The following is a 26,576-nucleotide window of genomic DNA, read 5'->3' on the forward strand; positions in this document are numbered from 1 at the left end:
GAAGAGTGTGGATTTGGAAGGAGGAAGGGGTGGGAGAAATGAAGTTATTTTATTAAAATCTCAAAAAAATAATAAGGAAATCATTTAAGGAGATGAATAGGAATGGCGAGGAATGATGAAAGGGAAAGTAAGGAAGCAGACAGGACATGTTCAATGTACATACTTGAAGGTACTACTATGTTAAAGTTCTTTGTACAGTAAATGATACAAAAAAAAGATAAAAGTAACAATGACTTACAATATATATATGTATATATATATAATTTAAAATGATCTTTTAATAACACAGAGAATGGAATTAGTAGAAAAGGTTTAGATGTACCATACTACTCTTTCCTCCTAGAAATTCCATATTGTCCTCTACTCCTCCCATGGCCTGGGGTTAGGGAGGCCTTGTAGATTTGGCTTTGTTTGGTTCTGGTTATTCTTTTATTTTCTTAATTGAGGTACTTTTTAAAATTCCATATCCACCATAGTAGCTCACCTCCAGCCATGACATCATTTAACTATCAAGTCCTAATGGCAGCAACAAACGAACTAAATTCTGTATTGAATACAATGTTCAATATCAAGTCACAAAGCAATTGTGATGTGCTTAGATCGGGAACACGACGTATACATTAAGTAAACTCAATCTTAATTAAAAATTCAATTAAAACCCCTCTAAAAGTAAGTGTGTCTGAAGAAATAAATACATATATAATGAGACTTTAAAATGACCCATTAATTTCAAGTACTAGTTGTAATTTCTGCTCTTAACAAGTTTTCATTTGGAACTCCAAACAGCTACAAAGGAGGGAGGGAGGGAGGGAGGAAGGCTTACTGAATCTACAGAAAACACAAGCAGAAAATAACAAACAAAAGTCTTATAATAATAGCCAATATGATTGTTTGGGGTATGTAATTACACAGAATTCCATGTAGTTTGTTCCACGATGGTGCTAATTTTATATAAACTACAGAAAGTACAAGTTGGGCCACTTTAAGCTACTATTTCTTGTTGATATTTATACTCATCAAAAGGCGAAGGCTCATCTATACTGGCCTGTTCACATCCACAGCTCTCTGGAGCCATCCCCATGTCTTCTATGACAGGCCTGTAGTACCTTAGCGACCTTGGCTTTAGAAGGATTAGAGTTTTTAATTCACCTGTTTATACAGATTTACTATGTATTACACTCGGGAATAATGCATTTTTGGACATTGTTGAGCAATTACTTGGCAATGTTTATACTCTTGATCAGCCTGACCAGATGGGGTTGTAGTTCTGGCTTTCTCAGATACTGATCAATCCTAAGGAAGATCTTCTATTGAGCTCCTCAAAGTGCTAAACTTCTAAACTTTTTTGAGCAATTTTTTTAACAAATTGATTCATTTCTATAGGCATCTAATATTTAATTTTTTTTACACTTTGTTCACTTATTTTTGTTGTGTGCATGTGTATGTACGTGTATGCCACAGTGTGGATGTGGATGCCAGAGGATATCTTGTGAGCGTTGATTTTCACCTTCCACCACAGGGGTATTAGTCAAACTCAAAGCATTGGATTAGCAATAAAGGCCTTTACAGGTTAAGTCAACACTCAAGCCCTTCTCTTGGTATCTGAGACAGGATCTTGCTATAATTCTAACTGAACTTGTCCTCACTAGGTAGCTAGTGCTAGCATTGAACTCATAGCCATCCTCCTGCATACTGAAGGATGAGGAATACATTACCAATACTGGCTTAAATGACCATTTCTAAATTCATATTATACATTACCTTTGTAGGATTTAGTCCCCTTTTGCCATTAGAGAGTTGCAAAGCACCTCACATGTTAACCAACTCCCTTACTGTTTTGGTGAAGAACCTGAAACCAAGCTACAAGACTGCCCATGGTCCCACGGGCAGCCTGGGTACCCGGGGATGTTAGCAAGACTGCCCATGGTCCCACGAGCAGCCTGGGTACCACAGAGATGTTAGCAAGACTGCCCACAGTCCCACGAGCAGCCTGGGTACCACAGAGATGTTAGCAAGACTGCCCATGGTCCCACGAGCAGCCTGGGTACCCGGGGATGTTAGCAAGGTGCCAGTCTACAGATCGACACATTATAGATTCTGAATCAGTTTTCAAGTTGTAAAAGGGATATAAAAAACAATGAATAATTATGTGCATATATCTGCGTATGGGTTTATAAAGATGAATACAGTTCTAGAAGGGACCAGAAGAGGGCTGATCCTCCCTGGGCTAGAGTTAATGGTTGTGAGCCTTACGAGGTGAGTGCTTGGAACCAAATTTAGGTCCTCTGTAAAAGTAACAAACGTTCTGAACTGCTGAGCACCCCGTCCCTCCAGCCTCCTTTTTCCTTCCTTTTAAGATACAGCTAAGTTTATTCTGCTAACATCTCAAAATAATAACTTATTTCAGTGGATGGAAAACGCTTAGAACAATATTCTTACCTGTAAGAACCATACATCACTTTCTGGCAGTCAACTAACAAAAATTTCTGTTCCATTTTTCCATGGAATTTTGCTCCTGTTTTTGAAAGATAATCTTGGCCTTTTACTGTCCGTACACGAATGTTCTGCAATTAAATGGAAACACAAAGTAAAATTATATCTTAGGAGTGGGACATTCCACTCCTAAGTAATAAAAAAGTAAATAACAATGTAAAATACACCAAAGACACTGATTTGAAACAGGGTTTTAAAACGCCCAAAATATTCATGAAAGAAATCTGCAAATATTTCCCTAAAATTAAATACTCAAGAAAGAGAAACATTTCACAATTCTACTTTAACACAGCTTCAATGGACATAGGTTTTCTGCTGACACCAAATGGATTTGTAAATGATAGAAGATTTCAGTGTGAGCAACACTTTCAGATTAGAATAGCTTGGCGATTCTTCCACAAGTCAAATGTAAACTGAAAACACTATGTTAATAACGCTTAGACAAAGCCACACATACCTAATTGTGGAGTCACCTGCCAGGCGTTTCATGCGACCATGAAATGGAATCACTAACTATTCCTGGCGGCAAAACCATAAAAGTGCAAAGGCATCCTCTATGCAGAAGCACATGACAGGATAAACAGGGCTTCCACCCCTCCGAACATTGCCCTCTCTCCACTATTTTCTCTTCTTCATTGTAAATATTTTTGACTAATTTGTCTTAACATGACTCAAATTTGACAAGAATGAAAATGGTAAGCAAAAGTACGTGAGGAAAAAAAAGTGAATTCTTACCCTGAGACGCTGAATTTGACAACCCTGTTTTTCAGTCATTGTTAGAAAATGATTAAAATTGGACTCATCAAGTAAAATGTATACGGATATTCCTCGAGTGGATGCCTCTACTATTTCTTTGAAAATATCCACATCAGTAAAAACATCCATCACTATAGCAACCACCTGTTAAAGACAAAAATATGGGGACGGTTTGAGAAAATTAATAAAGATCAAGAAACTACTTAGCTTTGGTAGAAATCAAAGAAAATAGAAAGCAATTAAATCTATCACACAGAAATGCATAAATTCCCATATCATTTAAAAATACATGATAATATATACAAATAAAAATATAGTGTGTGCATTTCTATAACTTAGGCAACCTTCACATCAGCATATGTGGGAATCTATATCTCAGTCAAATCTGCAATTAAAGGCAGATCCTAATATGGTCTCCAGAGCTGGTTATAAACCAAAGACAGTAGGGGAGTTTTGAACTTTTTCTTAGAAGGCATCCAGTGAAAAATGGAATTGTAGAAATTGTAAGAATGAAGGTGCTGATATTCTGGCTTACAAAAGATGACCGACTGAAGAAAGAAAGACACCATGGGAGGAATTTATGCTTTCTCAATGAAGGTGTTGAAAGACTGGAACAGAAATGGAAGACCAAAATGGAGGAGATAAGAACAGAGCAATATAGCTATGCACTTAAAACTAGCATAACAGACAGCATTTGGGAAAACTAACAAAAGTAACAAAATCAACAAGAAACAAAACAGTCAAAGGTCAACGTGACTAAGAGAGATATGCCCTAAAGAACAGTCCACTAAATCGAAGGCATATGGGCTGCCTATTTCTGGGAAGCAGATGTCCACATATCCTGAGAGTAAAATCAAGTTTGAAGAAAAAGAAAATCGCTTGGTTGACTTAGCACTAAGAGTGCCAACACACTTCCTGACAGCTTACAACGCGATGGGCAGTAGGACCACAGTCCCCACCCTTCTAAATCCTGCATGAACGTACAGGAAGACACTGTTTGAGGGACAGTGGATCACGAGGTATAAGGGATCAGGGTTTCCTGACAGAGGAGTTGTGTGACAGGCTCAGAACAGGGATCCCAGAGGTAGTGTGCGAGTTACACAAAGTGAAGCTGTCCATGTGGACGTCTTGAGGAAGAGTCAGTCATGGAAGAATGAAATCATTTTATTTACCCCTATACAACATTTAGGCAGAACACTGAGTATGTGATGGCTTCAGATCACATCTACAAGTGTTAATTTAATTACTGCTTTTAGTGAGGGATTTGATGAATATCAATAATAAAGTTTTTAAAAATTCACGTTTTATGAAAAAATTATAAAATATGCTCCTGACATAATCTGGCAGCACTTTTTATGTAGGAAGAAAGTTTAAATAAAGAAACACTACTGTCCAAAATGATATTTCTTAACCAGTATACATGAAGCCATTTTAATTTATCAAAGTCCCTCACGTAACAAGTTATTTTAGACTTTGAAAGTGATCAAAAGCCCATACCGTAGGGTTTTGTTTGCAAAAGTGATTAAAGTCACTCAGCCAGTGAATGATTCAATCACAGCAAAGATAGAACACATGCCAGTCTTTCTTGTGTGACAGATAACAGACTAAATCAAGACACCGTTCACTAGATTACACATCTTCAACACGTTTATCTGGCGCTGACCAAGTCTGGCAGCATCCTAGGTATCTGCTTTCTCTAACCTCACTCAGTGTTTGAGTGAGCGTTTATATGAGACCCACAAAGCTTCAACTCTGCTGTGAAAGGCAGGATAAAACGAGTTGTTCTGTACGGGATTAGTCTTGGCACGGAACACTGATCAGAAATGACGTATGTCAACCTGACCTGAAAGTACTGTGTACACTTAGTCACCGAGCTGTCGAAAATGACCACAATGACTACATTTAACAACAACAACAACAACAAAAGAGACAATGAAGTATATGTTATATTTAGATTTGATATGAAATATAATAAAAAACCTAAAAAGAGAATATCTGGTCAATTTAGCCTACCAGGAAAGAGTATCTGGTAGTAATAATATACATATATTCTACAGATTCATGTGATGGGGGATTGTAAAGCCCACCAGATGACATCACAATATTTATCTTTATAAGCAGGAAGGCAGAAGCATTGCATCTTAGTTACTGTTCTATTGCTGTGAAGAGACACCATGACCAAGGCAACTCTTATGGAAAAAGCATTTAATCTGGGGTATGCTTACATTTTTTTGGTGGAAGTCAGACAGGCATGGCACTGGAGCAGTGCCTGAGTGATTTACATCCTGATCCATGGGCAGCAGATGCACAGAAAGCCAAACCAGACCTTGCACGGGCTTTTCAAGCCTCAAATCCATACCCAGTAACACAAACAAGGCCACACCTCCCAATCCTTCCCAAGTAGTTTCCTTAACTGGAGAAGAAGCATTCATACATATCAGCCTCTTGGGGCCATTTTCATTCAAACCACCACACATACGTAGTATAAATCAGCAGAATAAAATTAGAAAAAATGGAAACTTGGAAGTACATTGGAAAGAAAAAGAGTTCACTATGACGCTGAAGGTAAATGCTTGAATTTCTTCAGAAAAAAAAATGCTTCTCCCTGCCAGGATTTTCTGCTAAGTTTTGTCTTGTGTCCCCTGGATAACCTGCTAGCAACATGCTTGCAAAGGACCTAGTTACTTGGTAACACACATCTGGACCTGGGTTAATGGTCTGCATTCATTGAGTTGCTACCATTGTCAAAATGCTTCATTTAAAGGGAGTCTGGCTTCCCTGGTATTCACCTAAGGAGAGACAGGAGGATGTATTTTTTTTTCTGACATAAGAGATAAAATAATTTATAAAGATAAAAAGATTAATGTGACTTTTTTAAAAAGTATTCAGAATAAAATGGAACACAACTGAAAACTTCGAAGAGCCGAGTACTAGAAATCCAGGGAAATGATCACTTAAGGGATATAAATTCCTAAGTTTGTAAAAAGCTGTCAAAAATAATGAGCTAATGGGTTTCCAAAAGCAAAATGAAGCTGATATGGTGAACAAATGTCTGTGGCCCTTACTCCTGCGCAGCTTAAGTAGGAACTAATAGACTGTAAGTGTATGTCAACCACTTAGATTTGCCATAAATTAAATGATCTTGGAGAAGTCACCAAAATGACTCTCTAAGTCAGTTAAACTAGAGGAGATCTTACGTGCATTAACTTCTACAATTCCACATTGCAGCAACTCTTTTCTACTCCTGACAATGTTGACTAAAACAATGCAAACAGGGCTTCTGTCATGAAATATGATAGAATGGGAGCTTCATTCTCACAGACTGGGCACAGAAATGAAGTTATCCTAGAGATTTCAGGAGCTTACCACTCAAATTTGATTTCTATATCCCAAACCAAGTTCCATGTCTATAGTCCCAATGATTTACGGTATGCTGAGAAGCATATTTCTTTTCTCTTTAATAGCTTAGCAAGACACATTCTACATAGTCTACAGAAGTCTGAACTATCACTATTTAGCAAAATTGAGAAAAATTTAGATATATAATATATAATAAAAGTCAACAGAACTGAAGGGAAAGCAAACAGTTTAGCAGTAGCTATGGCTTACAAACTACATCTGTGTGACAACTCGGGAGAAATGAAGGATTTCCCACATTCTTTGCATAATAACAGATTCAAAGTGCTTGGTCTAAGCATGAAGGTTTTTGGTTGTGCCTTTATTTTACTTAAGCAATATAACCTTATTGGGGACTTGTGGTTTGCCCTGGAGTTATCTGTATTTTGATGCTAATTCCTCTGCCCCAAAGACAGCTGCCTAGTCACTACTCAGGACTCAGTTGACTTCACCAGAACCTTCTCTCCATTTAATTTGTAAAATACAGGTGAGGGCAGGTACAGGATAGAAGGAGGCCTGTCACTGGACAAGAAGGAAGGATAGGTGGAGAGAAAAGTTTGAAGGAAGAGGAGGAGACTGGAACAGAAAGAGGAGAGACAGGAGGGACAGAGAGAGTAGTCACGGGGGAGAGAAAATGGAAGCTAACGTTAAGATTCCACTCTGTGTGTTTATGGGTTATAATTAATGTTCTTAAGGGATGGATGTGTACTGGGCTTTGTATGTTATCTTATCAATTGGGTCAAAGGTTATTGTATTGTGTGTTCTTTTATGTGATGGTTTGAGTGTAGGAAAGTATGTGGCAGCTGGCGACACTGGGCTGCTGCAGAGCTGGGATGTGTGTTTCTGGCATGGAAACCTGCCTTGGGAACTAGATAGGTAGAGAGATTGCTGCCAGGCTCAGAGAGAGGCCTTCGGAAGTATGATATGGGATGGAGCAAAGCAGGTGAGACGCTTTGCTGACTGAGAATTCATATATCTTGGGGCACTAAGGTGCTAGACCTAGTGGGCGATAAAAGCCAGCCTTTATATTTTTTTATATTTTTACAACAACAGGGACTTGAAAAGGAACTATGAGGAAAGGAAGAAGAGAGCCGAAATGAAGCTGTAAAGGACACATAGTCCTTTATTTAAAAAAAAAATTAAAAGTTCAATCATTTCATATGTTCTAATTTCTCCATACTTCTCCCAAATTGACATTTTCTGAAACTTGGACTGGAAACTGAACTTAGCATGTGCTATCAAAGCAACTGTGTCAGGGGCCTTAGAGAAATCAGGGAATAAAGGGGAAAACAACTGACCCGAAGGCCCTCCAACTACTTTATACTAGGATAACCCAGCTGTGTGATGACACTGTCTGCCTTACAAAACCTCACAGGGAACTATGTTCAGAGAGGCCAAGCTTTGAGGGCCAGAAACGGAGAGGAGGGAGCTCCAGAGCAGATTCCGCAGTACCAAACATCAATCAATTAAAATGCCCCGACTGTGCGACTGTGCTCCAGGCACCTCTAGGAGCCTCAAGGGGGTGTGCTATAAATAGAGCTCTCTCACCAGTCACAAGATTCAAGTACAATTGGATAGAAACCTTAAACAGAAGACCACAAAGTAGAATACTTCCAGAAGAAAAGCACGCCAGAATCAATCAGAAACATAGAAGGAGCCAGAGATTTTTGGACAACACCCCAAACTACAAATCAATTTTAAATAGTAAGTTTTCAAGATACTGAATATGACTTGGTCCTCCTGTTTCAATGTGTGAAAATTAAGTTCTCTAAATATAAAGGACATTGTATCACTAAGACAAAAATACAAAAATTAAAACAAAAGACCCACAAAACATTTGTACAATAAAAGCAATCGAATGGAAAAATTAATATAAAATATGGGAGAATGTACCTTTCAACTACAGATCTAAAGAGGAACTGACATCCAGAACAGATAGGGGACTCCAAAATTTAATAGCAGAAAGACAGATTGCCGGCTGTTGCCAAGAACCAGCCTTGGCTTGGAGAGGGGTTCTGAGGAAAAGATGTCTGAGAGTGGGGAAAACAAGCCGGTTTGAAGCTGGCGGCCTATGCTCTGCTCCAGACAGCTTTCTGTTCTGCTTTCTTTCTCTCTGATGTGCTTTCTCAGGAAATCTCAAGGCAACATTCTCTGTGTTCTGCTGGGACAGTTCTCCAAGCAGTTCTCTCTTGCTATTCTAAAAAGTTCTTTGGATAGCTCATCTCCTAAAGATCATGAGTCCAGTCTTTTATTTTACATATCAATCCAGTCATTTTCTCCAGGTTTCCTTTTGATTATCCTGTGAATCAGCATCCCATGGCCCCAGCACTTTAATTCTTAGGGGACAGCAAGCAAGCCTGGGTTTGCTTTTAACATTGAAAAAGAATTCCAAGTTCTGCGGGCCTTAGCACAGGTGCTAAGCTAGCTGGGTAGGACCCCATCCTGAAATTACCATTTCTACCATACCTGGGACTAACTTTGCTTTGTCCCAGGCAGACCCTGAACTCAGAAATTTGTCTGCTTTTGTAAGCATAAAGACAAACAGCTTAGCTGCTGGGATCTCCTGAGATCACCATTCCTTAAAACTCTTTATCACCTACCTAAGTTTCTTTCTGACACATTGACTCATAGTGTAACTGCCTTTGTACCTTTAGATTCATGAAACCCCTCATAATTCAGATTGCATCCTTATAGTTTGCATAGGTAAGAAATTATATATTTTTGAATCCATGTTTTTAGAGTTTTTCTCCACAGCCATAAGGGCTGTTCTGAAGGTCCATAGAGTTTACCATTTTGCTGAGACACAGGCCACACCCTCAACTCCTGGACTTGTGCTGTTTCTAATTATCATGACGTCATTAAGGTTAACAGGGAGGACATTCCTTGAAGGAAGAATGTAAAATATAAAGTTTATTACACAAACAAGCCTTATACCCATAGGCAACCACCAACACTCATAGAAGCTCACTTCTGGTGGCCCTGTCCCAGGGGCAGGAACCATATCATTCTGTTCCCACCAAGGCCATGCTAGACCCGGAATGATCTAAAATTAGGCAGCAGAATAGAGCACAATTTACATGAAGTTAATACAAATATTTAATAGATACAAAATTGTTAATAGGTATCAATAAAATAGCAAAAGCTAATGGGTATAAAAACTACTCAACATGGACTGGAGATATGGCTCAGCAGTTAAAGAAATGGCTGCTCCTACAGAGGTCATGGTTACAATTGCCAGCAACTACATGGTGGTTCAAAACCATCTGAAATGAGATCTGATGACCTCTTCTGTCTCCTTTGTTTTACAGGCATACAAGCAAATAGTGTACTCATAAGCACAAATAAATCTTTAAAAAAACCCTCTTCATTGTTACTATGGATCAAAGAAATGTATATTAAAACCACAATGAGATATTTCTTCACACCAGTAGAAATTGCTACTACCAAAATATGAATCATAACAAATTCTAGTAAGATTATGGAGTAAAAGAAACCCTTGTCCACTGCATACTCTTGGTGAGGAGGTAAGTCAGTATGGTTGTTATGAAAAATAGTGTAGAGTTCCTTATTAAATTAAACATGACTAAATTATAGAACTAACAAGGATTCCCAGGAGAATGGGGACCCAGAACACTTGGTAGAACATATGGAAACAAAAGGTGCTGTGAATTCTTACCCAAGTTGGGGTGCCCACCTGCACGGGGACCCACAGAAAGTGGCAAATGCTGAGGAATAAGGAGGCAAACCAGATCTAAGCAAGGACAATACACCTAAGTACATAGGACCCACAATATTAGGCAGGGGCCGTGGAAATGAGTAGACTGGAGTTGACTTAGGGTATGGTATCCAGGTGTGGATAGCCACACTACAGGGTGACAAAATTGGGTGTGCCAGATGTGTGTCAAACCCTGGAAAGTGACACAGTTACTGCAGATATTTGCTGGTTCAGGGGGAAATTAATGATGGTCCCCAAAGACCTAAATACCAGTTCTTACAGAGGAAATCAACATGTTAGCCCTACCATGCATGGCTTAGATCTCTCCTGAACATTGGAAACCCTAATACAAAAAAAAAATAAAATAAAATGAGTAACTTGAATTAAGGTAAAAGTGAGAAAAAAGAGCAGGAAAGAAGGAAGGTGAAGGGGGAAAGACTCAGTTAATGCTAACTCCAAACACAAAAGTCCTAATGCAGAAACAAAGACAACATAATAAGCAAGACAACTACCATCCCAAAATGCACCAATCACAGAGTAATGGAGTCAAATGACAGTAACTTAAAAGAATGCTCAAAGACTACATATGAACGATAACAAAACTATTCAATCAAATCAAAGACAGTATAAAATATTCCAAGAGAACAAAAACAAATGGCTGACTAAAATAAGGAAGTCAATTTTGTTAGGCTGGGATCTCTGCTCCTGTTGGCTACAGCCCCTTCCACACTGTAAAGTCCCCCTTGAACCCAGATGGCACCAAAACAGAATTCCTGTGGTGCCAGACCCCTGGAAACCAGCCACCACGCACTCCAACAAGGACCTTATATGGAAAAGAGCCAGCTTTTGCCTGACATGTCACCTTTCTCCTTGCCCAGAACTGTAAGAACTGGCTCTCTTGGGTCCCCTGTGGGACTTCTCTGCACCATGCCCTGGGACCAGTGAACCTTGCCTGAGAGCTTCCCCAATAAACCTGGGCTTGTTTACAGCCCAATCAGTCTGATATGGTCACTTGGAGTCTCACATTTAAGGTGTGAAAGTAGATTACAATAAAGACAACTGCTAAAGCAAAACCCGGCTGAAACGATACAGGAAATGAAAACCTCCGTGAAAAGCCTCACCAACAGAACACACCATGCAGAGAACAAAATGTCAGGGCTTGAAGAGAAAGCAGAGGAACTGGGCCATTCAGCCAATGAGAACATTTAAAAATATATGAGTGAAATGTAGGAGAAATTTGGACCTATGTGAAAGAAACAAGTCTTTGATTGTAGGAACAGAAGAAAAGGAAGAGGAGAAGGAGGAGAAAGAGTAGGAAAAAGAGAAAGGAAGAAGAGGAGGAAGAGGAGGAGGAGGAAAATGAAGAGGAGAAAGAGGAAAAGGAGGAAAAGGGAGGAGGAAGAAGAGGAAGGAAGAAGGGAAAGAGAAGGACAAGGAAGAAGAGGAGGAGGAGGAGGAGGAGGGGGAGGAGGAGGAGATTTATTTTATGCAAAGGTCCTGGAAAGTATTTTCAATAAAATTATAGAAGAATATTTTCCAAAGACATGGCCATCCAGATTCAAATATTAATGGACATTCCTCACATAGGATTCTATCTCATCAACAGATGGGATCCATTGAGTTAGAAAGCAAAACAACCACCAGACCCACAAAGGTGAAAGCAGAGCTTGCGAGGTGGCTCAGTGGGCAAAGTTGCTTGCCTCCTAACCTGATGACCTAAGTCCAATACCAGGAGCCCACATCATTGAATAATCTTCCTACCAGGTATGCACACATAGGAAGAGCTAAAACAGCTTCTCAGGAATTTGTACGTCCATGTTTATTGTAACACTATTCATAACAGCCTAGGATGGTGCAAATTAAGTGTTCAATAACTGATAAAGTTAGAAAGAAAAGCTGGTACATATATAAAGTGGAATACTACTTAGCCCCTAAAAAGATGACATCCTCCTATTTATAAAACATGAATGGACTGGAGATCACTATGTGAAGTAGTGTATGTAAGTCAGGGACAAAAGGGCAAAAATACTGCAGGGTTTCACTCATAGGCAGTGTAATGGTTTAAATAAAAAATGACCACCATCTGCTCAGACACCTGATCCCCAGCTGGTGGCATTGTCTCCAGCGGTTATGGGAAGACAGCTTTGCTGGAGGAAATGTGTCACTGGGGATGAACACTAAAAATCCAGAGCCTTGACCCACTTATAGCTGGCTTTCTGTATCCTATGTATGCGCAGAAATGGGACGTCTCAGCTTCCTGCTGCCGCTGGCTGCCTCCACGTCTCCACTGCTTCAGAAACAGCAAGCCAAGGCAAACCCTTCCTTCTATAGACTGGTTTTGGTCATGGTCTTTCATCACAGCCACCAAAAGCAGCTAATCTATGCAGAGTCTAGAGCAGCAGGCATCCTGGAAATGGGAGGAATGGGAGCTGCCCTCCCCTCGGGGTGCAGAGGAAGAGATGGAGAAGCTAGGATCAGTGGGTATTAAGCTGTGCTTAGCCAGGACTGAGGACTGCTACTGCGCTTGCATGTCCTGTCACTACAGATGTGACTATGTACTCTACATTCTCAAGAGGAAGGGATTTCTAATATTCCCATCACGATGAAGTAATCAATGTTAGGTTTAATTTGATATTATCATGTGCACATCATGTGTTAAGATGCGCATGCCCGTGTCTGTCTCTAACAGTCCGAATGGATCGTTTTAATCGTTAAGAAGTAAGGACTGTTGCTGAATAACTACAATGCTAAAGCCGTCTTTTCAGAAGTGCTGTGCTAAAGAAGGAGAGCCATGTTTAGCCAAAGTTGGGGGCATGAAACGTAAGGAGAAAGCTGAGTCTGCACACTCAAAAGCCATCACTGGTGCCACCATTAAACCATGACATGCCTGTGACCCTTCAAAGCCTGTACCCATTACTGTACTTTAATATTTCGAGGTGTCCAGATGGCCAAGGCCACCTTCGTTCAGCAGCAACACCCTAGCACAGAGGTCATGAACTCCAGTTCCAACCTTATATATCGCTTTGTAAACTTTGCTTTTTATTTCATTATTAAATTTGTCAAACCCATAGGAAGTCTGAAAGAACCTACTTGTAATCTACTAACGATATTCTTTAATATTATATTTTACTTAATTTTGTAAATTTTAGCATGATTTGGAATTGAAATTTGGAATAAAAATTGATAAACATGGCTACTAACTATATTTTTTTTCAATGAGACTTGAAGAAAAGGCATAGAGTAGCTACGTAAGTTAATGTGTTAAAACAGATTATTTTCAGAGACTAGAAGCCATTTTTTACAATAATAAACTTTTTTTACTTAATTGCTTGTTGCTTAGTTGCACTGGTGATATATTAAAAAGAAACTTATTATGGAGAAAATAAACCCATTGTAATGAACATTATTTTAAATCCTTAATCTGAACAAACAAACGAAAAGTTATTCAAATAGTGACCAACGTGGGAAGAATATAACAAATATTTGAAATTTCATTAATCATGTATATTAATATGGCACTACAGTGAGAAATTATTTAAAGTGACATATATAAATAGGTTATTATTTAAATGCAGAAAGCTTAAAAAATCATTTTAGAGTTGTGTGAAAACTTTCCGTGTAAAATTTTTATGTTAGATTATGTAATAATTCATTTCCAAGACCAGACTGCATTTGCTCAGATATACCTAGCTTTTGAGGTAAGTATACTTGACAAATACCAAATGCTGATGATTTTGCTGGGATGCAGGGTAGAAATATCACCTCTTCCCAAGGAGAATAGCTATATAAGGCATCAGTTCCTAGAACTACACGTGCACTTAATTTTCTCTGTATTTTACTTTACTCCTCTCTTATCTCCTGTCCTGTGTTCACAGCGTCAGCTTTCGTAAGACACACGTGATTGCACCTTGACAGTGTGCCTCTGGTGATAAGGGACAGTTGTTTTCAAAGCTAGGAAATATAGGGAACACTTTTCAGGAGACCATCAAACTAAACTGGACAAGGTTTTCCACGCCACACAGAATATTAGCTGAATACCTCATACCATTTCCAGTTTCTTAAGAATTTTGAGTATTTAACGATGGTCACTTTATAGGTAAAAGGTACACAGGCACAGGACACAGCAAATGCCTTGAGATGAAAGCTGCGTTTTGTTCTCTGCTAGAAGGTATTCTACTCTCAGGTCTTCAAGATTATAATTAAAATCTCACTGTCTAGCTCTGAAATGTATTTCACACCGAGAAAATGATAAAGTAGAACTACTTTCTTTAAACTGGCTCATAAGAACTGTTTATGGTTGAAAGGCTGTTTTTGTTTGTTACCTATTCTACAATTAATAACCATACCAAGAGAAAAAGTGAAATAACATGCATTCCAAATGTTTTCATTATATTAGATCAAACTGTTTCATTAAAAACAATTAGAGAAATTGTATGCCTAGATCCATTGCCCTCTATTGGTATTCTACATCTATGTTATTGGGAAATAAATGATCCATATAAACAACGATGAGCCACAGTTCAGCCACAAAAATGGCAGAGGCGGATTATTAAAGAGAGCAGATGATAAGGACAGACTGGAGAAGGAAATCTAGACAAGAATTATCTTGCAGCAATAATCAAATCTGGTTGCTTCAGCAATAAAAAAAAATGCAATTTGGGAACTTAGTTAACATTTGAGTGAAAAACCCAAATGGTGAATAACTTCAATTTTCATACATATTCACAAATACCACTTCAGAAGCTAGATCTATTCTTTCTAAAACCTCAATTTGGTCAAGCAGAATTTTTGAGGCAATTATAATATGCCTGAAATTTAGGTTATTTGAGACTTTGTTGGCAAATAAATCAGAAGGTGCAACGACAGTATATAGATATTCTTTAAAGCATTGAGAAGGCAGGAAAGAGGAAAAATTATTTGAATTATTGAAATGTAAAGCAGTGAGGGGAGAAACCTACCCTTCAGCTTAGATTATTCAGCTGCTAAATACAAGGTAAGCCTGAGAACTCTGGAGAATTAAATACCCAATGGGCTGGATCATTTTCAATAATTTAGTTTTAAACTAAATTACAATTAATGAGCATGTAAGAAAAAAGATTCCACCTCCATTCATAAAGTGATTACAAAGTTCAGAGAGACTCTCACCGCTGTTACAGACCTAATACTATGTCACATTGCTTTTTGTTTATTTTTAACATTGAAGGCAAACCACACATTTAAAAGACAAGGCATTTCTCCTAACTCCAGAAAGCCATGTAAGTGCTAGTAACATTCTAAAGACATGAAAAACGTAAACCATACTTCTAAACTCACCACACACTCTGTCCTTCCCCCTCCCTTCCTCTCATGTAGATTCTATCAAGAGCAAAATACTTTTAAGAGGGAAACATATCTCTAATTTCTTAAAGAATGGTTTTTGCTTTTATCTTGGTATACATTCACTTTTATTTGGGTAAAATCATTTTATATAATGGTGTATGATGTGTATTTATTGTTATAAGACATTTTCTTCTCATTAAAAACTGCTGAAATGATCGCATGTAGTCAGGACTTTCCTCCACGGCAGTGTGAAGAATGCGGTCTGCAGATAAAGATGAGTCAAAGCCTGTGGCAAATACTCAGAACTAACCATTAAACCTAATTGGCCCAGGACAGTCTGCTGTTCGACATTCTGGAAGAAATCCAAACTTTTCTAAGAGCGTTCATAGTTGAGACATTTATGAAAAAAAAAAAAAAACAACCCATCTACAGAAGTGCATGCATTATTAACAAAGCCCTGGGAGAGAACTCTGCTGCTTGACCAGGAAGAGGGCAAAGAAAAGGAAACAAATAAGTGTAAAGCTAAATAAGTCTAAATAATATATAATTCTCACTCTCTGGCTGGTGCCTCCCACCAGATAAGTTCCTCCATAGTAGGAAGACAAGCCCCAAAGGAAAGGGATGTCTGGGCTTCAATATCACAAAGGGCAGAGGCAGGCAGAGAGGACACGGATCCCATCACCAGGCTGGGGAGAGGATGTGGACGTGAGGCTGAAGAGAGGATGTAGAGGTGAGGCTGAGGAGAGGATGTAGAGGTGAGCTGAGGAGAGGATGTAGAGGTGAGGCTGAGGAGAAGATGTGGACATGAGGCTGAGGAGAGGATGTAGAGGTAAGGCTGAGGAGAGGATGTAGAGATGAGGCTGAAGAGAGGATGTAGAGATGAGGCTGAAGAGAGGATGTAGACGTGAGGCTGAGGAGAGGATGTGGATGTGAGGCTGAGGAGAGGATGTAGACGTGAGGCTGGGGAGAGGATGTGGATGTGAGGCTGAAGAGAGGATGTAGACATGAGGCTGAAGAGAGGATGTAGAGATGAGGCTGAAGAGAGGATGTAGACGTGAAGCTGAAGAGAGGATGTAGACGTGAGGCTGAGGAGAGGATGTAGACGTGAGGCTGAGGAGAGGATGTGGACGTGAGGCTGGGGAGAGGATGTGGACGTGAGGCTGAAGAGAGGATGTAGAGGTGAGGCTGAGGAGAGGATGTAGAGATGAGGCTGAGGAGAGGATGTGGACGTGAGGCTGGGGAGAGGATGTGGACGTGAGGCTGAAGAGAGGATGTAGAGGTGAGCTGAGGAGAGGATGTAGAGGTGAGGCTGAGGAGAGGATGTGGACATGAGGCTGAGGAGAGGATGTAGAGATAAGGCTGAGGAGAGGATGTAGAGATGAGGCTGAGGAGAGGATGTAGAGGTGAGGCTGAGGAGAGGATGTAGAGGTAAGGCTGAGGAGAGGATGTAGAGGTGAGGCTGAGGAGAGGATGTAGAGGTGAGGCTGAGGAGAGGATGTGGACGTGAGGCTGGGGAGAGGATGTAGACGTGAGGCTGAGGGGAGGATGTAGAGATGAGGCTGAGGAGAGGATGTAGACGTGAGGCTGAGGAGAGGATGTGGACATGAGGCTGGGGAGAGGATATAGACGTGAGGCTGAGGAGAGGATGTGGACGTGAGGCTGAAGAGAGGATGTAGAGATGAGGCTGAAGAGAGGATGTAGACGTGAGGCTGAGGAGAGGATGTGGATGTGAGGCTGAGGAGAGGATGTAGACGTGAGGCTGGGGAGAGGATGTGGATGTGAGGCTGGGGAGAGGATGTAGACATGAGGCTGAAGAGAGGATGTAGAGATGAGGCTGAAGAGAGGATGTAGACGTGAAGCTGAGGAGAGGATGTAGACGTGAGGCTGAGGAGAGGATGTAGACGTGAGGCTGGGGAGAGGATGTGGACGTGAGGCTGGGGAGAGGATGTGGACGTGAGGCTGAAGAGAGGATGTAGAGGTGAGGCTGAGGAGAGGATGTAGAGATGAGGCTGAGGAGAGGATGTGGACGTGAGGCTGGGGAGAGGATGTGGACGTGAGGCTGAAGAGAGGATGTAGAGGTGAGGCTGAGGAGAGGATGTAGACGTGAGGCTGAGGAGAGGATGTGGACATGAGGCTGAGGAGAGGATGTAGATGTGAGGCTGAAGAGAGGATGTGGACGTGAGGCTGAGGAGAGGATGTAGACGTGAGGCTGAGGAGAGGATGTGGACGTGAGGCTGGGGAGAGGATGTGGACGTGAGGCTGAAGAGTGGATGTAGAGGTGAGGCTGAGGAGAAGATGTAGAGATGAGGCTGAGGAGAGGATGTGGACATGAGGCTGAGGAGAGGATGTAGAGATGAGGCTGGGGAGAGGATGTAAACGTGAGGCTGAGGAGAGGATGTGGACGTGAGGCTGAGGAGAGGATGTAGACCTGAAGCTGAAGAGAGGATGTAGAGATGAGGCTGAAGAGAGGATGTAGACGTGAGGCTGAGGAGAGGATGTGGACGTGAGGCTGAGGAGAGGATGTAGACGTGAGGCTGAAGAGAGGATGTAGAGATGAGGCTGAGGAGAGGATGTAGACGTGAGGCTGAAGAGAGGATGTAGAGATGAGGCTGAAGAGAGGATGTAGACGTGAGGCTGAGGAGAGGATGTAGACGTGAGGCTGAGGAGAGGATGTGGACGTGAGGCTGAGGAGAGGATGTAGACATGAGGTTGAAGAGAGGATGTAGAGATGAGGCTGAGGAGAGGATGTAGACGTGAGGCTGAAGAGAGGATGTAGAGATGAGGCTGAAGAGAGGATGTAGACGTGAGGCTGAGGAGAGGATGTAGAGATGAGGCTGAAGAGAGGATGTGGACGTGAGGCTGAGGAGAGGATGTGGACGTGAGGCTGAAGAGAGGATGTAGAGATGAGGCTGAAGAGAGGATGTGGACGTGAGGCTGAGGAGAGGATGTGGACGTGAGGCTGAGGAGAGGATGTGGACGTGAGGCTGAGGAGAGGATGTAGACGTGAGGCTGAGGAAAGGATGTGGATGTGAGGCTGGGGAGAGGATGTAGAGGTGAGGCTGAGGAGAGGATGTAGAGATGAGGCTGAAGAGAGGATGTAGACGTGAGGCTGAGGAGAGGATGTGGACGTGAGGCTGAGGAGAGGATGTAGACGTGAGGCTGAAGAGAGGATGTAGAGATGAGGCTGAGGAGAGGATGTAGACGTGAGGCTGAAGAGAGGATGTAGAGATGAGGCTGAAGAGAGGATGTAGACGTGAGGCTGAAGAGAGGATGTGGACGTGAGGCTGAGGAGAGGATGTGGACGTGAGGCTGAGGAGAGGATGTAGACGTGAGGCTGAAGAGAGGATGTAGAGATGAGGCTGAAGAGAGGATGTAGACGTGAGGCTGAGGAGAGGATGTAGAGATGAGGCTGAAGAGAGGATGTGGACGTGAGGCTGAGGAGAGGATGTGGACGTGAGGCTGAAGAGAGGATGTAGAGATGAGGCTGAAGAGAGGATGTAGACGTGAGGCTGAGGAGAGGATGTGGACGTGAGGCTGAGGAGAGGATGTAGACGTGAGGCTGAAGAGAGGATGTAGAGATGAGGCTGAAGAGAGGATGTAGACGTGAGGCTGAGGAGAGGATGTAGAGATGAGGCTGAAGAGAGGATGTGGACGTGAGGCTGAGGAGAGGATGTGGACGTGAGGCTGAAGAGAGGATGTAGAGATGAGGCTGAAGAGAGGATGTAGACGTGAGGCTGAGGAGAGGATGTGGACGTGAGGCTGAGGAGAGGATGTGGACGTGAGGCTGAGGAGAGGATGTAGACGTGAGGCTGAGGAAAGGATGTGGATGTGAGGCTGGGGAGAGGATGTAGAGGTGAGGCTGAGGAGAGGATGTAGAGATGAGGCTGAAAAGAGGATGTAGACGTGAGGCTGAGGAGAGGATGTGGACGTGAGGCTGAGGAGAGGATGTAGACGTGAGGCTGAAGAGAGGATGTAGAGGTGAGGCTGAGGAGAGGATGTAGACGTGAGGCTGAAGAGAGGATGTAGAGATGAGGCTGAAGAGAGGATGTAGACGTGAGGCTGAAGAGAGGATGTAGACGTGAGGCTGAGGAGAGGATGTGGACGTGAGGCTGAGGAGAGGATGTAGACGTGAGGCTGAAGAGAGGATGTAGAGATGAGGCTGAAGAGAGGATGTAGACGTGAGGCTGAGGAGAGGATGTAGAGATGAGGCTGAAGAGAGGATGTGGACGTGAGGCTGAGGAGAGGATGTGGACGTGAGGCTGAAGAGAGGATGTAGAGATGAGGCTGAAGAGAGGATGTAGACGTGAGGCTGAGGAGAGGATGTGGACGTGAGGCTGAGGAGAGGATGTGGACGTGAGGCTGAGGAGAGGATGTAGACGTGAGGCTGAGGAAAGGATGTGGATGTGAGGCTTGGGAGAGGATGTAGAGGTGAGGCTGAGGAGAGGATGTAGAGAAACATACATGGTTGTGGACAAGTGACTGAGCAAGTGACAGGCAACGGTGATCTTTAAAAACCAGATAGTAAAATCTTGACAGTCAGTGGGAGAAGGAGGCCTCCAAGGAGCATGCACATCCAGACAATGCACAGATCGCTGGAGTAAGAAGTCAATCAACTGTGCAGCTGTCGGTGTCAGAACTATTCAGATTAAGCACTGGGAGAAACGAGCTTGGCTTTGAGTCTGTTAAAGTTCAGCCATCTATGATCCAGATAGGTATGTGTCCTTAGAGCTACTCAGGATTAGGGGGAAAGCCGTTAGCCTTGGTTTTTAAAATTAGTTATAATTTTAGCATATGTTACATAAAATAGTAGGTTTCATCATGATATTCTCACACATGTGTATGATACACATTGATGTTTACTCCTCCTCACCTTCTCCTACCCTTCTTCAGCCTCCCACTGCTGTCCATTTCATGGCACATCAAGTTGTTTTTCCGTGTGTGTGTGTGTGTGTGTGTGTATGTGTGTGTGAATGTCTGCATGAATGCGACAGATCCCCTGGCAGGTAGTCTGAACCACATCTCTCTGACCCTTTTTACTACTTTCACTATAGAGAAAACACAGAGCATTATGTCTATCCAAATCTGAGATCTCCAAATTTTTCACCTATGGACTATTTAAAAGTAACATACAAAATAGTGTTTTTCACTGCTTTTTAGAGTTGCTACATTCTAGATGCCTTTCCTCTCGATTTAATACTGGTGCAGTCTGAATATGAACTCTTTCCCACAAACTCCTATGTTTATTCACCAGGGAGTGGCAGTGTCTAGAAAGGATGGGAAACCTTTTTAGGAAGTTGAGCCTTGCTGGAGGAAGTCACTGAGGGAGGCCTTGACGTTCCATAGTTTGGATCCATTCCTTGCTTGCTGAACTTCCCTATTTAGGGTACAATGTGAGCATCTGCCCATACTCTAGCCCCAATGCTTCCCCACCACAGTGTACTGTATCTTGTGAACCAAAATAAACTGTTCCTCTCTTATAAAGCTTCTCATCGGGTATTGGTAAAGGCAGTGAGAAAAGGAACTAAGATAGACTATTGGGCCAGATATGGGGCAGTTGTGATAAACCTGGCCATGAGGCTCATAAACACTTTGAACTTGCTTGTGGAGTAAATGTGCAAAAGCTTGGAACACTGGACTAGGGCAGCCTTCAAGCTCTGAAAATAGAGCATAATGGGCCATTCTAGTGGGGTTTCCAAGGACAAAAGTCTTTGAAAACTACAGAATGGAGGGTGATTGAATGAAGTTAAAGACAGTTTAAATTTAAGTTAATCAACTAATGGCTTTACTGGAACAAGTGTCCAGACAGGACAGTATTCGGGTTGGGCATGGTTATGACTTGTTACTTTTCTTCACGTCTACCATATAGAAGAGTGTCAGAAAGGTTAAAAAAAAAAGTTCCATTTTCATTTTGAGGAGGGATAGAGCAGGGCGAAGTTAAAGTTGCAGACACACAGCTGCCGAAAACAGGGCCAAGATTCACAGAGACTTTCCCATTTAAAGAGATCGGCTTTGCACTGGGGAAATGGGGGACAGTAGGAAAAGTTACCTGAGAGCAAAACACAGCACAACAAGGACTCCAGTTTGAAAGTAAAAATATATCTGAAAGGAGAGCCTAAATACAGAACGTAGTTTAAAACTTTCCTTGATCAAGATCGAACATTTAGGAAGCCGATTTTTTCTGATTCAGGCAACCAACATATTGAGTCACTACAGTTATGGCCCAAAGTACACAGACTCTGTCCAAAACTGTCAAGAGAGGTTGATAGCATCACCCCTGCAGTATTTTTTGAGTGTTTTTTTTAGTTATAAAAGATGCAAAATTGTGGCAGTAGGAGATAAACACCAAACTACGATTCTAGATAGTCTCCCAGGCCAGGCAAAGTATAGATATATTGGAATCTCTATTAAACTTTGGCCTTAAGAAGATAATTAGGAAGCTGTGATCACGACACGTGGAACTTAGTCGAGTCTTCGGGATGCTGGAGACATCCGGATTGCAGGGTGTCTACCAAGAAAAGCTGCACGTGTGGAGTGGAGCTGGCTCAAGAGAGAGGCTGTGTGTGGAGTTAGAGGTGGTGGCTAGGAATAACCCAAGCCTTCTGGAACTCAGGGATCCCATTCTTCCTTCCAGTTGCTGGAGACTGTAGGAATTCAGTGTTTGCCCTGCTGGATTTTGGTCTTGCTCCTTCTGCTCACACCCTCCTATTCTCCATTTGGAATGGAGATTTTTTTTTTTAATTTTCCTAAACCATTGTGCATTGAAACTATATAACTTTGTTTTTGAGATTTTTTTAACTTTTATGTGTATGAACATTTGCTTCAATGTATGCCTAGGCACCTTAAATATACACATGTAATATCTGTCAGTTTGAAAATGTTCCAGGTTTCTATTTATGTCTCCACAGCACAACCGGAAACACACGGATGACCTCACTTCATTAGAGTGCTCTAGCACCTGGCTGACAGGAAAGCTATTGAGGAGCATTCATGAAAGTCAAGAGTAGCTCTAATCAGCTCAATAGTTTTCCTTTCCCTGCAGCAAGTCAACATTCCCTGGTTACCCAGCACCCTTCTCGTCAGCTCTCCCTCTTGGAAGAGAACAGAAAGGACTTTACTCTTGAGGAAACAGTGTGTCACTATCAGGTGCCTGCTGCCACTCCTCACATCTGCCTGGTTACTCCCCGCCTTCACACCACTGCTTTTGAATCTAGGAATCCTTCGGATATTTTCTTTTCTTTGCAACTGTTCGCTGTTTTGCATGATCATAAATTTCTTCCTATCTGTCATCCAATTCTAGTTTGTCAACTTTGGTTTTCCCAAGAGCCATGCATTCATAACCAGACCCAGCTTCTTACAACTTCTTGACTTCGTGGATCTAGGGGTCATAACACTGCAGACCTCTAATGTCTGAACTCTCAGAATCGATTCAGTGATCCACTGAAGGAAGAATGGTAACCAGACTAGGCATAGGCAGGGCCACCCTGAAGTATGTACTGAGCTTGCCAGACAGAGTGAGAAGTATGAGATCAGGGCTAGAGACAAGGGAAAGATGTGAAAAGAAGTGTTTATTTTAAATATTATCATTGAGGGTAGCAATGATCTACATTAGACTAACACTTTATGTCTGGACAGCAGTCCTCCTGAATGGAAGGAAGAAGTGGTGGATTTAGTCTACGGTGTACCTCAGGGCTCACTGAAAATGATGTTCCTTATATCCTGCTTTTGAACAGACTTTATTCTAAGGTAGACTTTTTGATAACTGACTGCATGTCCACTCACGTCCTTGGTCCTTCAGTGCCTCCTAAACTCCTGAAGATCTGTGGGGATGAACAGTTTGTACAGTGTTTTAGAAGAAACAGCCTTTCATTTGTAATTTTTTTTAAAAAAATGACCTACTGTTTAATCAGTCATTGACCAAAATCTAAACAAAGAGTTAAAACTACCTGGGGTTGGACAAAAGAGACTTAAAGTATATCAAAACTGTCTCAACTTGGTAGACTGAAAAAAAAAAATCAGTCTGGCAGAGTTCCCAGTATAATAAAGGGCCCCTCCCTAGTCACCACAGATAAGGGCTGAGCGTGGATGGCGTAAATGCTCTAGGCTTGTCCAGAGTGATTTTAGAACATGTGGGCATTTCTGGTGAATGAACATATGAAGCAACAGTCTAACATTTGCACAGAGAAGAACATGTGTGAATATACAGAAAGCATCTGAGAAACCTGACTGAAAAGGATTGTGTAAAGTGAAATTTATGCTGCAAGAACGAGAAATGAACAGGAGCAGAAAGTAATGGAGAAAAGTAGAGTAAATAAAACACGCGCTCAGTGTGGGTTTTCTTACTGATCCTTCCATCCATTCTTTCTTTCTCTTTCTTTCTTTCTTCCTTTCTTTTATTTTTTAAAAATTTTTTTTATGTTTTTAATTTTTTTTTTCTTTGCACAGGATCCTATTCTTCAGCAAGGCTATATTTGGACTACTCATAGCAATTCTTCTGCATCAGTCTGCAGGGGTCACAACCCTCCTAGATAAAAATAATTTTTAATTAGGATGATTTCACCTTGGTTAAGATAACACATATTACAACAATAGAAATAATAAAATAAAGACTAGCCCTCCCATAGAGAACCGATGAAGAACAATACATGTCGCTATTTTAAAAAAATGAATAATAGTGTAAAACCTCAACAGAAAAATGACCGCATCACAAGCTGTCATATTTCCCAATTACCCTTTCAGAAACTGGTGTGAAACATACAAAGTCACGTGAACTCTCAGGAGTAAGGCTCAGAGAATACTGGGAAAAGGAGAAGACTGTAAGAGCAGGACTTCGATACTGGGAACAAGATAGGATCATCTAGAAATAACAGGGAGCTACCCTCATAGCAACATTATGGTCACCTAAGCAAGACCTGGGTAATGGCATCAGTTAAAATGCAAATGTGCATGGAGAAAGCTTACAAGGCTCTAGCCCTAGATGAAGAGACCAATGCTGCTGAGAGGAAGAGGGTAAGTTTTCTCTAGGGAAAAAATTCCCTGACGGGTTCTCTAATCCCATATAATCTGTGCTAAACTCTTGTATAAATGAGCGACTGTCTGCCTGTCTGTCTGTTTGTCTATCTGTCTATCATCTATCTATCTATCTATCTATCTATCTATCTATCTATCTATCTATCTATCTATCAAGATTGCTGTATGTGGTATGGATATAAGCAATAGTTGAAGAAGAACTTATGACAATGACAAGGAGTAGGAAGGCACAGGAGGAGCTGGGGTCATGAAAGGTTAGAAGTTATGCAAATAGAGTATTTATATAAGAAACTCTCAAAACATTAAATTTAAATTAGCAAAGGAAGGACCTGAACCCTTCCAGGAAGAAAAGGAGCTGAGCAGAACTGTTAGACTTACTCTAGTGAAAGCAGAGGTGAAGACTGAAATGGCATCTGGACAGTCTGTGGTGATGTATTCAGATGAGCAACGTCTCTCGAGTCAATCTCATGACATTGATCGGAAACAAAACACTGAGGTAAAGGTAATACATCTAAGCTCTTAAATCCAACTCCTTTTCTAGTGGTTAAATTAAAAGCTACTTCTGAAAGTGATTCAGATACATAAAAAAAATCAAACTGAATAAAAATCAAAAGAAGGTTTTATCTGTAAATAGATTCCGGGATGGGAAGAGAATCAGCTCAGGAAAAGCAAAGCTAAAGGAAAGAATTGTAATCTTTAAGTTATATACTAGTCATAAAACAATATCCCTGCCGTTGCATATCAATCTTTCAAAGTACAAACTCAGCTTCATTACTTCTCTATATACCTGGCTAATAAAAACCACCTACGTGCTCAATATGCAACTGTCTTCCAGGTCATGCCAAGGAAGGGCTTAGAATCTCTGTGGCACACTGCCAGTTAGGAGCTGTTTTTGTTTTCTTTTCTGTTCCAGTTTTACAGGAATGAGTAGAGAAAGCAAGGCTGTCTTCAAGAAGAACCCCCATATTCCTTTCCGTAACATTTCTGAATCCCACACTGCTGAGTCACCGCAACCTCTTAAGAATGCTTGATTCTGTCAACATTTGACTGATTTACATATTGTTTACATATTAGAAAATTTTTTAACATGATGGGGAATAAGACTGAATTCTATCTGCCATATTATAACTGACGACAAGCTTTTGAAAAGGAGATAACAGGCAGATTTGTAAACACGAATACTGTTGCTAAGTTAGATATTTTACTTACTGACATTTTACATGAACACATGTGTTTACTAGAGTTCCCTCTGGTAGTGATGTTCTAGTGTAGCCACACACATGGAGAATGAATTCCGAGAGTGGGTAACAGGATTCAAGGTTGATAGGCTGAAACTAGGGCCAATAAAAGTCTACTTTGAAATATCTCCTATCTTTAGCCTCAGGGTCTTTTCAAATTAATCAAGAGCCCTAGTTGGGCTGGGTAGATAGACGCCCTGTTCTTCTCCATAGGTGGAGAATAGCTAAGGTGGCCATGAAGTCAATAAAGTTTTCCAGTGTCGAAGAATGGTTTTGTTCTATTGAAAAAATGTAAACTTTGACCTATGGCTGCCTTTTAATGTCCAAATACACAACTGTAGTTGCATTCAATATTGAGCCTACCATGTCAGCAAGTACTTATTAGCTACATACGCTCTTGTTACGGTTCTTGAAGTTCAGCAATCACATACTCCAACCTTTCTTACTGGCAGCACACGGTAGGAAGCAGGAAATGCCTACCACATCCATCTGTGCAGGCATCCATCACTTCCCTGTTTAAGGAGATATTCCAATTACCTCATCGTCGGCTGTGTGCTATGGAGTCTCTGAAGAGTCTATTAGGTCTCTCTAAGGCAGGCGATAGCAATTGGATGCTCATGCATGTGTGCACA

At 41.3% G+C, this 26,576-nt stretch overlaps 1 protein-coding gene across 1 annotated transcript in view; it reads right to left on the reverse strand.

Moving 5' to 3' along the window:
* The window catches only part of Fam83b (family with sequence similarity 83, member B), a 76,445-nt gene that overhangs the window by 7,310 nt on the left and 42,559 nt on the right, over nucleotides 1-26,576 (reverse strand). Inside the window, exons 3-4 of the mRNA NM_001108169.1 lie at nucleotides 3,229-3,393; nucleotides 2,440-2,564 (exon numbers count right to left, since the gene is read on the reverse strand). Of these exons, the coding sequence (NP_001101639.1) occupies nucleotides 2,440-2,564; nucleotides 3,229-3,393 (290 nt within the window). The remainder of the gene's footprint in view (nucleotides 1-2,439; nucleotides 2,565-3,228; nucleotides 3,394-26,576) is intronic.

This window comes from Rattus norvegicus, chromosome 8 (assembly GCF_036323735.1).
Source record: "Rattus norvegicus strain BN/NHsdMcwi chromosome 8, GRCr8, whole genome shotgun sequence".
NCBI lineage: Eukaryota > Metazoa > Chordata > Mammalia > Rodentia > Muridae > Rattus > Rattus norvegicus.